This window comes from Quercus lobata, chromosome 2 (genome assembly GCF_001633185.2).
Source record: "Quercus lobata isolate SW786 chromosome 2, ValleyOak3.0 Primary Assembly, whole genome shotgun sequence".
Taxonomy (NCBI): Eukaryota; Viridiplantae; Streptophyta; class Magnoliopsida; order Fagales; family Fagaceae; genus Quercus; species Quercus lobata.
In genome coordinates this window covers 96,261,803-96,273,719 of record NC_044905.1, presented here as the reverse complement: position 1 = coordinate 96,273,719, position 11,917 = coordinate 96,261,803, and the positions used below count along the sequence as shown (strand labels likewise).

The 11,917-nt window shown below is 33.8% G+C and overlaps 1 protein-coding gene and 1 long non-coding RNA gene across 2 annotated transcripts; one reads left to right on the top strand and one right to left on the bottom strand.

Annotated features, from left to right (window-relative positions):
- Positions 1 to 455: 455 nt before the first annotated feature.
- LOC115977366 lies at positions 456 to 1,964 on the bottom strand. Its single transcript, XR_004088537.1, has 3 exons — positions 1,820 to 1,964; positions 1,396 to 1,496; positions 456 to 914 (listed from the first exon to the last, which is right to left on the bottom strand). It is a non-coding gene; the product is annotated as an uncharacterized LOC115977366 (long non-coding RNA).
- Positions 1,965 to 4,233: 2,269 nt separating this feature from the next.
- LOC115973950 (glutamate receptor 2.8-like) lies at positions 4,234 to 11,091 on the top strand. The gene is made up of 5 exons (XM_031094194.1): positions 4,234 to 4,351; positions 7,136 to 8,451; positions 9,020 to 9,332; positions 9,791 to 10,200; positions 10,339 to 11,091. The coding sequence occupies exons 1-5, from the start codon at positions 4,234 to 4,236 to the stop codon at positions 10,888 to 10,890; spliced, it is 2,709 nt and encodes a 902-aa protein (XP_030950054.1). The 3' UTR covers positions 10,891 to 11,091.
- The last annotated feature ends 826 nt before the right edge of the window (positions 11,092 to 11,917 follow it).

Sequence of the window (11,917 nt, the reverse complement as noted above, 5' to 3'; positions counted from 1 at the left end):
ATGTAACAATGAATACAATTACTGGGCCTTAAAATACCTAATAAATGAATATTTGAATTGTTTTTGTGATTGATAAAACATAAATTTATAAACCCTATATAATAAAATTTCTAGTATTCCTAACATCATTCTTGTTCTAATTACTAATTAGAAATTGAACTGCTTATCCTATGGAGCTTATTGATGTGTGTGCACAAGACGACGTAATCCTATGCCTGTTTAAAAGAAGATTCCTTTTTTTTTTTTTCCCTTTTTCTACAAAATTTATTGCGGTTCCGATGACGGTCAAATCTTATCATAATGAGATCTTTATATACGGTGACGAGTTGTTCTATTCTAGTTGTCAGGCAAAATATATTAGCTGACCCTTCTGCACACTTCAGTTGTCAAATTCAGATGTAAGAAGTTATTATACCGTCAAATTGCATACGTTTAATGTTATGTACACAAACTCGAAGCAACAAAATTAATCAAGCATCATCTCCTTATTGACAAAATCATCATTCAAGCATTATCAAAAGCAACATGAATATATGAAAGAATAACTAATGAAGATTTTAAACATAGAATCTCCAACCCCCAACCAAAATATATAAATTGATATGGATTCTATAAAATAAAGCTACACCTCCTGATACATCTATATTTCATAATTCACTACAAATCGACCAGAAACCTCAAGAAACTATAGTGGCAGACCTAAAACTGCTCTTTAGGGTAAAGCTCACCTTATTGATGGAAAGAGTTGGCATTAACTAGCTCAATGGACTTCACGAACACCTTACAGGAGATTATCAAGTTATGCTTGCAGATCCCGCATGGACACTATATTGATGATGCTTTGAATTTCTTCAGGGGAGTATTCTGCTTTTAACAGGGATTGTACTTGTACATGGGCTTCCACAATGTTTGTCCTGCATTACCCAAAAACAAAAAGAAAAAGCCAAAAAAAGGATAATTAAGAGTGCACTAGACTAGAATAAATTATTTGGTTGAATTATCAGCAATAAGGGTGAAGAGCATAAGTAACAACTACCAGGCTCAGAGACATTAGTTCGGATGATCCTAATTATTCCATGGATTAATACGTAGTTAAAAAAAGCCACTTATGTTGCGTATTTTACTAGGCCAGTATGTACTAAAAGAATGAAATTGCAAAGACTAGAATTCTAATCATTTGAGAATACTTAAGAGACTCCTAAACCAGGTAGGCTTCAAACAGAAAGACTTCTGTAATTTTTTCCTGAATGCATGAAACTTGAAACAATGATTTTTGCCAATGAACTCAACATTAGCTTCAAAAAAATCAGCTAAAATAAGACCAAAATTGAACCAGGTTAACCATTCACATTAAAACATGAACATTAAAATTGCAAATTCTGCACCATAACTTACTTTATTGGTTTGAAAAGAATTGTTCGGGTTGATGGATTCTGCAGATAAAGCTTCATCTTTTCTATTACTGTTGGTAACTCTTGCTGAATAGCAGCACTCACCTGTTCCAGAAATACAAACTCAATACATGTGAGCCTTAAAAATTTAAACATAAACAATGAAAATTTGTATACCAAATAATATGATCCTCAAAATTAACATGTTAAATCAATCATTTAATACAAGATCTATCACTTGCATCAGTACATGGTTGAAAAGCGTTTTTTTGTTGGCAGGTTGAAAAGAATTGATCATTTATCATCTTGCGATGGTTTCCCGTTTAAAAACCAAAAATGAGGAATATTTTAAGGTTCCTCATATATGTAATTTCTTCAGACCACTTCTAATCAAGCTGTCATAAATCAAAGTAAGGTACATGACATACCTTCTGAACAATTTCTGCCACTTTATCAGGACTAGCAAAAGCTTGATCCTTAAGTGGTTTGGCCAAAACGGACTCTTGCTTTTGATTCTGACTGCCTGAGGATAGAGAAAATTTCACAGCTGTCACCTACAAAAACAAATTGGAAACTATTTAGACTAAAAAGACAAATAATTGCCTCTGAACAAAACTCCATGAAAACTGAAATTTGATATATAAATACAAGAAAATTTAAATGAGAGAAATCAGATACCAAAATTAATGCAGATCAAAACCAAAACAGATGCAACAACAAAATTGAACAAAGAAACAAAAATAACCTAGGACTCAGAACCAAGCTAGATAAAAATAAAAAAACCTAGGAATCAACACCTAGGGTTGGCTAGATTCAGCACTAAGACAATAGAAAAAGTTCCAACTGAATTTCTATTCATCATAAACTTGTCTCCATAGGAATAAAATAGCATGCTTATATAGACTACTAGGACTAAACCAAAATTTTAATTGACTTAAGAAATCCCAATTAGTGAATCACAAGAATATCCTTGACTTTAGGAAATTAAATAAATTACTAACAACTTAGTTAACTAATAAGAACTCAAATTTTGGGCAAAGAATAATTATAAGACCTCAAATAAAATCCAATTGACTTCTAAATTAAATAGAATTTTCTTTGTGCCTTTGCATCATAAGAATTTAGGCATGTGACGCTTGCACCAACTCTTGAATCACCTTTGGCAACACCAAGAATAAAGAAGGCTTGTGTTCAACCATATCATTAAATTTATTTAAAATAATAATATCAGTGTTGCAGATGTGACAGCCTTATCTCAATCATCAGAGAGATTTAAATCAAACTTTTCCACGCCATCAAGCTTTTTCACTTCATGCACCATAGAGGGATGATCAGTAGTAGATGCATCAAACTCACTTTTCAGAACAATGTGTACCCACCAATTTGTTGCTCTCTAGTTTAACTCTCTCCTCATCAAGAAATGAGAAATTTCTAGTGGTAAGTAACATTTCTGACTCTTCTAGAGGCTGAATTAAGTTTACTACAAATGGTTCAAATATTTCAACTTGTTTAGGCTCTACGGTATTTTCTTTTTTGTCGCATGAACATTGAGACAAAATTTGTTGGTACTTGTTCTTCGCTTTCAACACTAGGTTCCAGCGGTACTTGATGTTTCCTCATCACCACGGTTTCAATACCAGCATTGTCATTGAACGAAGTTTTAAGTTCATTGCTACCTATATCATCCTTGACGCCTCCAATGACTCAAGTCCATTATTAATTATCTCGAACCTTTCAAAGAAGAAGGTTCTATAAAAAAGAAAAAGTCTTGAAAGGCTTTTGCAAGATTTGCTAAGGTTTGTTCCATGGCAAGCTTTGCTAGAGTGGCTTAGGATTAGGTATTGCATGAACACTCATATTGTTTTCTATAAATTGTGTTACTGACTGTTTGCTCCCTTGCCCCGACTATTTCTTTGATCTAAAAAACCATCTGATGTGATTGGAGTAGATATTTCTTTCAATTGAATTAAAATAGATATTTTTCCTTTCATCCCAATCAGTTATGGCAAGCTTGTAAAATCTAAGATGAAGATTCTCAATATCGCTCCAGTAATCCGTAGCTCTACAAATGAGTTTCATCTTGGCAAACCTTACTTTCTTATCATCTGAAAAACCTACTTGTTTAGATAACTGGTCCATGTCATGTAACCAATTGTTCAAAATCCATGAGTCTTGACAACCATAATAAAGTAGGTGCCTCTAATATTTTCATGGTTCAATGGAAGAAAGTTTCAACAAATAATTGTAACAAGAACTTGTGCATGCTGACTTCGTCTGTTGACGACCTTGCTCTGTTCTGGGCACGCAGCATCTCTATGGAGCTTTAAAATTTTGTGGACATATAGTTGATTTGGAACTAATGAAATAAACTATTCTTCAACATGTGGGCTGATGGACTTACCATGGCTAATACTATGTCACAAGCCTAGATTTATGGGCTTAATACTGTCCCAAACAAGACCCATAGACTAAAAAACCAACGACTAGCTTCCAAAACATGATGAAAATGGCATCACTTGTCAACTTGTAAATAACTAAATACAAAATGGATAGTGTCATTATTATTGTATTTAACTTGTAAATTTATACAATTATATACATGAAGTGATACGAGTCATTTTTAAGCAAAACTATGTAAATTCTAGACCTTTTTCTATTACAAACGGATTGATGTGAATGCATTTAGCGAATTTATTAACTTGCCAGGCGTACAAATCACGTTCTCACAGTGCCAACATGACTTTTGGTCGAATAAGTAAAGTGCTAATTAACCAAGCGGGCACAGGTCTAGCTTGCATCAGCAAGGGGAAATTTGATTTTGAGACAAAGATACAAATGATCAATGAAATGGCCACAAGATTCAGTGCGAATACTGAAATTGGAAAGTCATAACTGTCGCACTAGACTCACTCTCTTCGCAAAGGATTCTGGGGATGATGTCATTACTGCAGCGTCTACAGGTACCTTATGAAATGCCACCGGAAATGTGTTTTTGTTTTAAAAAAATAATAATAATAAGTTCTTGATGACACAATATATAATTCAAGTTGTTTTAGGAAAGCAAACTATTTCACAGTTTCTTTATCACAACTCTAACTTAGCAACCTGCAAAAAAAATTTCTTGACAACACTATATATAATTCAATTTGTTTTAGGAAAGCAAACTATTTCACACTGTCTACAGGCTACCGCTTTGTTTGTTTCAACAATGATGTTTTTTATAAAATGAGTCATTTTTCAAGAAGCATTTTCTATAAAACTATCTCATTTTTCAATGTTTGGTAACAACTTTAAATGAGTTGAAAAATAATCTCTTAACTTCTCTTATTTAACTTGCTGTGAGATAGAGTTGTTTTCCGAAAAAATTTAATGGAAAACAATCTTTGAAAATAAGCTATACTTTTTACATTGACCAAAGATAATTTTCCTTTGACTCATCTTTTTTTATGCTACCAAATACTAGAAAACAAGGAAAACTATCTTTACACAAAATAAAGATAGTTTATCACTTATATATGGACTCACTATTTTTTCTCTACCACTCACATTACCACATTACATTTGTGGCAAGAAGTTGTGGAATAATTTGGGGTACTAAATTTTTTCTATATAATTCATCCCAAAAGTCAGGAAAGTTTTACATTACTAGGATAGTGTGGCCTTCAAGGCTGAAACTGTTGCCTGGTAATAACATTTCTTTTTCTCTTTCTTTTTCTTTTTTTTTCTTTTTGAATGGAAGATATAGCATGGTAATAACATTTCTAATGTTAGTATCTTGTCAAGAGAAAAGTAATCTTTTCTATTCAGTGACGACTTCAGGAATTTTGTCCAGGGTATTCCTGGACAAACTAGAACAGTAACCTATCATATTTCACTTTGAACAAATTTCGGGTCATTTCGGTCTATTTAGGGTGTTTCAGGACATTTCGGTAAATACCGGCTGAAATTCAAGATTTGGCCGGCATGAAGTTTGTGCTTAAAAAAAAAAACCTCTTCTTAAAACCAAAACAAATTTGCATTCTTTACACCAAAAAACCTCAAAAGGAAAAAAAAATGAAAAGAAATGAAATGAACAAAGGTACTTGTGCAATAAACTATAAGTCCATTTGAAATATTAATAAAATTATAAATTATAGTTGTTTAGTTGTTTTATTAATTTGTTTGTCTTTTATAATGTATTATTTAATTAAATTATTAATTATTGGTGTTTAGTTGCTTCATTAATTTTTTTTAATATCTCACCCCACATCACAAGGCCCCATGGCCCCATCTACCCCCCACTCAACAGACAAGATTCACACAAGAGTAGCCAATTAGATAAATTCACAAATCACAAAACACTAAAAGGCAAACTCACCAACACCACCAACACAGTTTCACACGGATAAAGTCAAAAAAGAAAAAAAGAAAAAAAAAAGGGGACAAATAAATTGAATAATTATTAAGACTTAAAGACTAAAGAGAGAGAATAAGACTTAAAGACTAAAGACTAAAAGACTTGAGCTCTCTCTCAGATCACAGTGGCACAGTCCACTCCACAGCAAAACCCAAAGATTAAGAGAGAAAGGAGAGAGAAGTAAAGTGTAAAATACCTTGAGGGAGGCCTAAGGGGCGGCGCCGCAAGCCACGGCAGCACGTCGAGGCATCGGAGGCGATGAAGGATTCGAGGCCAAGCGTTGGCGTCGCAAGCTTTGATCCAATCGAACCAATCTCCGATCTCTGATACCCGATCCAAGCTCAATTTCTCGAGTTTCGGGTGGAGGCGCCATCGCCGCATCGTGCCTATGTGCTTGATGATGAGGTTTCAGGCAGTCCAGGCGGAGGCATAAGGCATTGTTGAGGTTTTTTTTCTTTAGGTGGTTTCTGATTTTAGGTTAGGTAAGTTTCTGATTTTAGGTTTTTGATTTTAATCGGCGGACGCGTATTCGGATTGGGTTTTGGTTCGTTGGCTTTTTTTTGGAATACATTTGGGTTGGGCCTGTTGGGTATTTAGTTAATAATGTATTTTGATTTAAAAATATGGTTGGGGTTGGTTTTGTTTAGGATTGATGTTGGGCTTTTTTGTTTTTTGGGCTTGCTCTGTAACCATTTTTTTTTTTTTTTTTTTTTCAGATTCTCTGTTGGGGGGGTGGGTTGTTGGATGCTTAGAGTTGGGGCTTAAGTAATACTCCTACAGTTAAAGAAACAATCCTTACAATTTGTGAGCCTTCTTCCATTTGGGAGTCTTAGATAGTACAATCGGCCCCACTAAAGCATGTAAAAAAAAAAAAAAAAAACTAATGTCCACTCTTAGTGTTCTACTTTATTTTTCACTAGTCATAACCTACCACACAATTTATTTTCCCTTATAAAATGACCAAATTTTAAATGGAATTTTTTTTTTTTCAAACATTTGGTTGATTTACAGTTAATGAAGCATGAAGCGGAATACTCATGCAGAGTGGGATACAGATTTTTATTCAACTTATTACTAGGAACTTTTGAATTGCTGCATATCTCAAGTTTAATTTAAAGGATGCCCATGGGGAATTGTGCTCCATGTCTTAACTCTTAATATACAAACTTCTCATCATGTAGTCTGATACAATTGAAGTTCAGAATTTATCAACATTTTGATTTTGCACCTTCACCTTTTTACAGACATATGTTGGCATATCGTAAAGTATCAATTTTTGTTATTAAACATTGCAAAGTAAATTTTCCACTTTCTAAGTCATTCATTTCACTGTTAAAATGATATCCAGCATTGGATTTAATGAAGAATAAAGAAGTGCAGGCCATTATAGGACCTCAAAGCTCCGCACAAGCTAGGTTTGTGATAGAACTTGGCCGCAAAGCTCAGGTTCCCATCATTTCCTTCTCAGCCACAAGTCCCTCTCTTTCTCCATCCCAAAACCCGTTTTTCATACGTACAACACATGATGACTCCGCACAAGTTAAAGCCATAGTAGACATTGTTAAGGCCTTTGGTTGGTGGGAAATTGTCCTCATTTATGAAGACACAGATTATGGCAATGGCATAATTCCATATATGTTGGATGCTTTACAAGAGATTGACACTCGGGTTTCTTACAGAAGTGAAATTCATCCATCTTCTAATAATACTGAAATCAGTGAAGAGCTTAACAAGTTAAAGGCAAATCATACAAGAATATTCCTTGTTCACATGACAGCTTCACTTGGCTCCAAACTCTTTGCACTTGCAAAGAATGCAGGAATGATGAGTGAAGGGTATGCATGGATCCTCACAGAAGGGCTATCATCATTGCTAGATCCTATGAGCTCAAAGGTCATGGACTCGATGCAAGGTGTATTGGGAATCAGGCCATACTTACCCCCATCTAAACAACTTGAAGATTTTGAAAGGAAATGGAAGAGAAATTTAACCTCAATTAGAACAAAGAGCAAAAGTAATACTAGCTTAAACTTTTTTGGATTATGGGCATGCGATACAATCTGGGCATTGGCTATGGCAGTAGAAAAGGCTAGCATGGTGCATTCTACCTTCTTGAAGCAAAATACTAGCAACAATAATGTTGATCTTGCAGCTTTAGGCATTTTTGAAATGGGTACAAGGCTTCGCGATACAATTCTAAGTACTAAATTTCAAGGCCTAAGCGGGAATTTTCATTTGGTTAAGGGGCAGTTGGAGCCTTCAGCCTTTGAACTATTCAATGTAATAGGAAGAACCGAGAGGATTATTGGATATTGGACGGGAAACAGAGGATTTTCACTAGATTTGAATGACACTAGAGAAGAGGCATACTCAACTTCAAAGGACAAACTTAAACAACCGATTTGGCCAGGATACACAACAGACCAACCAACAAAGTTAAGGATTGGGGTTCCTATAAGAAATGGTTTTGAAGAATTCCTGAAGGTGGAATGGCATTCTTCTACTGATGATAAGCCTAGCATATCAGGGTTCGTCATTGATGTGTTCCATGCTGTACAAGAAGCATTACCTTTTCCCCTTCCTCATGAATTTATTCCCTACATGAATAAGGATCGGCAAATTAATGGGACATACGATAAACTTCTTTATCAAATTAAAAACCAGGTGAGTTTTTTTCTCCCAAGGTTTTTCTTCTTGCAGATGCCTCTAGGTGAATAAATTCCTTTATGGGAAAATGTTAGAGTTACAAACTTTTTTACAATTTTTTTTTTTTACAAATTACTGATATGGTGAGTGGTTATTGGTAAGTAAAAAAATTATGTAAGTGGTGGACCCATATGAGAACAACTAAAAATTTGCCACCCTAACAGTTTGTAAAAATGTTGTAAAAAAGTTTATGATTATAGTATTACTCATCCTTTATTCCACTTTGAGGATTTGATTTTATACTCCACCAATTGCAATATATCATCTAAATATATTTGATTTTATTTTTATTTTTAATTTTACAACATGTCATATTGCTTATTTTTTTTCTATTTTAAATTTTGGCTACTTTATAAGAAAAAAGGAAAGGGGGAAACATGTGCTAGGCTTGTGATTGGTGAAGTATAATGTAGAATAGTCAAAGTAGGACATAAGAATTTTATTCACTTTAGGTGGGTGTCAATTAGTTACCTCATTTAACGTTTCTCAAAAGTCCATAAATTCATAATTCTCTCTCTAAATGCAGGTTTACGACGCGGTTGTTGGAGACACAACAATTGTTGCTAATCGCTCCTTGTATGTTGATTTCACTTTGCCTTATACAGAATCAGGCGTGTCAATGGTGGTTTTGGTGAAAGACGATAAAAGCAAAAACTTGTGGATTTTCTTAAAGCCGTTAAGCATTAATCTATGGTTAACAACTGGTGCAGCATTCATCTTTACAGGTTTGGTAATATGGGTTCTTGAACACCGTGTAAACACTGAGTTTAGAGGTCCTCCAAATCAACAACTTGGCTTGATTTTTTGGTTCTCCTTCTCAACAGTTGCCTTCGCTCACAGTAAATTTTCTTCAACCCTCTACAAGATATTAGGAAGAAGTATATAAAACCCCGTTGTGATATCTTTGCAAAGCATAAAAACTTCTAAAAATTTGTAATGTTACACTTAACCCTACCTGGTATTATTTTGTGTAAACCATTAAACACCCATGAAACTTAATAGTGAGTTGCTCATGTGATGACATGTGTCCAAATTTAGGGATTCATTTTCACATAAAGCATTACCAAAGTGGGGTTTCGATATTAGCCAATTAATGGTTTACACACAAAGCAATATTAATGAGGATTAAGTGTTATACTCAAAACCTCACGGGAATTTTTGTTTACATAGAAATCACATACGGTTTTGTGTATTTTTTTCCAAAAATTTTATTCTTGCTTTTTGTGGTTTGTTTGAATTCAAAACATGGATATTTATTATGCATGTTAATATTAAAAATAATTTATGCTACTTGTAGGGGAGAAAGTGGTAAACAATTGGTCAAGATTTGTGCTAATCATATGGATTTTTGTTGTACTCATCCTGACTCAAAGTTATACGGCAAGCCTAATCTCAATATTAACAGTACAGAGATTGCAGCCTACATTTGTTGACATAAAAGAGATTAAAAATAATGGTTATTTTGTTGGATATCAAAATCATTCTTTTGTCGAGGGGCTTCTGATTAAACAATTAGATTTCCACGAATCCCAGTTGAAGTCATATTCGACCTCTGAGGAATATCATGAAGCATTGTCAAAAGGAACCCACAATGGTGGGGTTGCAGCTATTTTTGATGAAATCCCCTATATCAAGATCTTCCTTGCAAAGTATTGTTCTAGGTATATTATGGTTGGACCCACCTACAAAACTGATGGATTTGGCTTTGTGAGTCTCTCTCTCTCTCTCTCCAAAAACAAAACAAACAAACTACCTCGAATTATTCTTTTAATTTTAAGAATGCAATAAAGAATGCCATATAATTACTTTAAAAGAATGCTATAATTTTCTAACATGTTTCTTCAGGCCTTCCGACAAGGATCCCCTTTAGTCCCTCACATTTCAAGGGCAATCTTGAATGTCACTCAAGATACAGATAAAATTGGAGCTATTGAGCGGAAGTACTTTGGAAGTCAAACTACTTGTGAAGATCAAAGCGCCACAATCTCTTCACATGGTCCGAGCCTTGGTGTGGACAACTTTAGGGGCCTCTTCCTCATCGCAGGAATCGCTTCCGTGGTCTCACTCTTGGTTTATGTTTTTAACTTCTTTTACTCACATTGGTCTACCTTGAGCAACAACAATCCCGCCAACTCCTGTTGGTCCAAATTGGTTGAAATGGCAAAACATTTTGACAAGAAAGATCTACAAACATTTCAGAGAGAAGAATCAAGGGTACATGTTGTAGCAAGTCCCAACGTTTTTGAACCTTCTCCTAGTATTGATGATATGCAAATCCACTCAAGGAATTCAATTGAAGGAACATATGATGTGGTTATACACCATGACAACGTAAGTCTCTCTTCAAGTTCAAGGCATGGAGATGCATCTATGCCGTATGTACCCAATTCAACATAGACATGGTTTTCTACCCTAATGTTTAAGATGATCTCATTCCCATAAGTTTGTTTATTACCCAAAAATAGAAGTTTAGTCTTATAAGTCATGATTGCATCGAATGGCTATTTCTCTCAATAGGAAGCTATTTCTCTCTATAGGAAGTGACTACATTCTTCTTTCACAAGTGACTGTCATTTATTAAAAACTAAGGAAATTACGTAATTCCCTATATAATTTAGGGTGGTTCAAAACTAATCTGTAAATATTAAAAAGTTTTATTAAAACTATGAACTTCCTAAATTGTTTTAATTTACACCCTCAAAAGTAACATAAATTTATATAAGTTGTTTCTCTCTAAAAAAAAATAATTATATAAGTTTTGGACTAAAACCAATCTAAACACAAATTTCTTCCATGTAAAATTATAAGACCTTTAGCACACTATAAGCAAATTTTAAAACCATATCAGATCCTATTAAAAAAATAAAATAAAGAACTATATCAGAAAATGATTTAGTTATTGGCTTATTGTTAACAAAAATATTCACAATAAAATTAATATTATATATGAACTCTAGTCTAAATCAAATGATATAATATAATATACAACAAAAATATGTTTTACATGATGTGGTTGTACACTTGTACTAAGTGGACACACTTTTTTTTCTTTCTCTTTTCTTTTTTTAAGGATAGTGCCAAAGCAACTGCAACTTTTATATAAAACCTCAAAATTGATGTAACAATGAATACAATTACTGGGCCTTAAAATACCTAATAAATGAATGTTTGAATTGTTTTTGTGATTGGTAAAACATAAATTTATAAACTCTATATAATAAAATTTCTAGCATTCCTAACATCATTCTTGTTCTAATTACTAATTAGAAATTGAACTGCTTATCCTATAGAGCTTATTGATGTGTGTGCACAAGCTGATTGGTAGAATGGCTCCAAGACGACGTAATCCTATGCCTGTTTAAAAGAAGATTCCTTTTTTTTTCCCCCTTTTTCTACAAAATTTTATTGTGGTTCCGAAGACAGT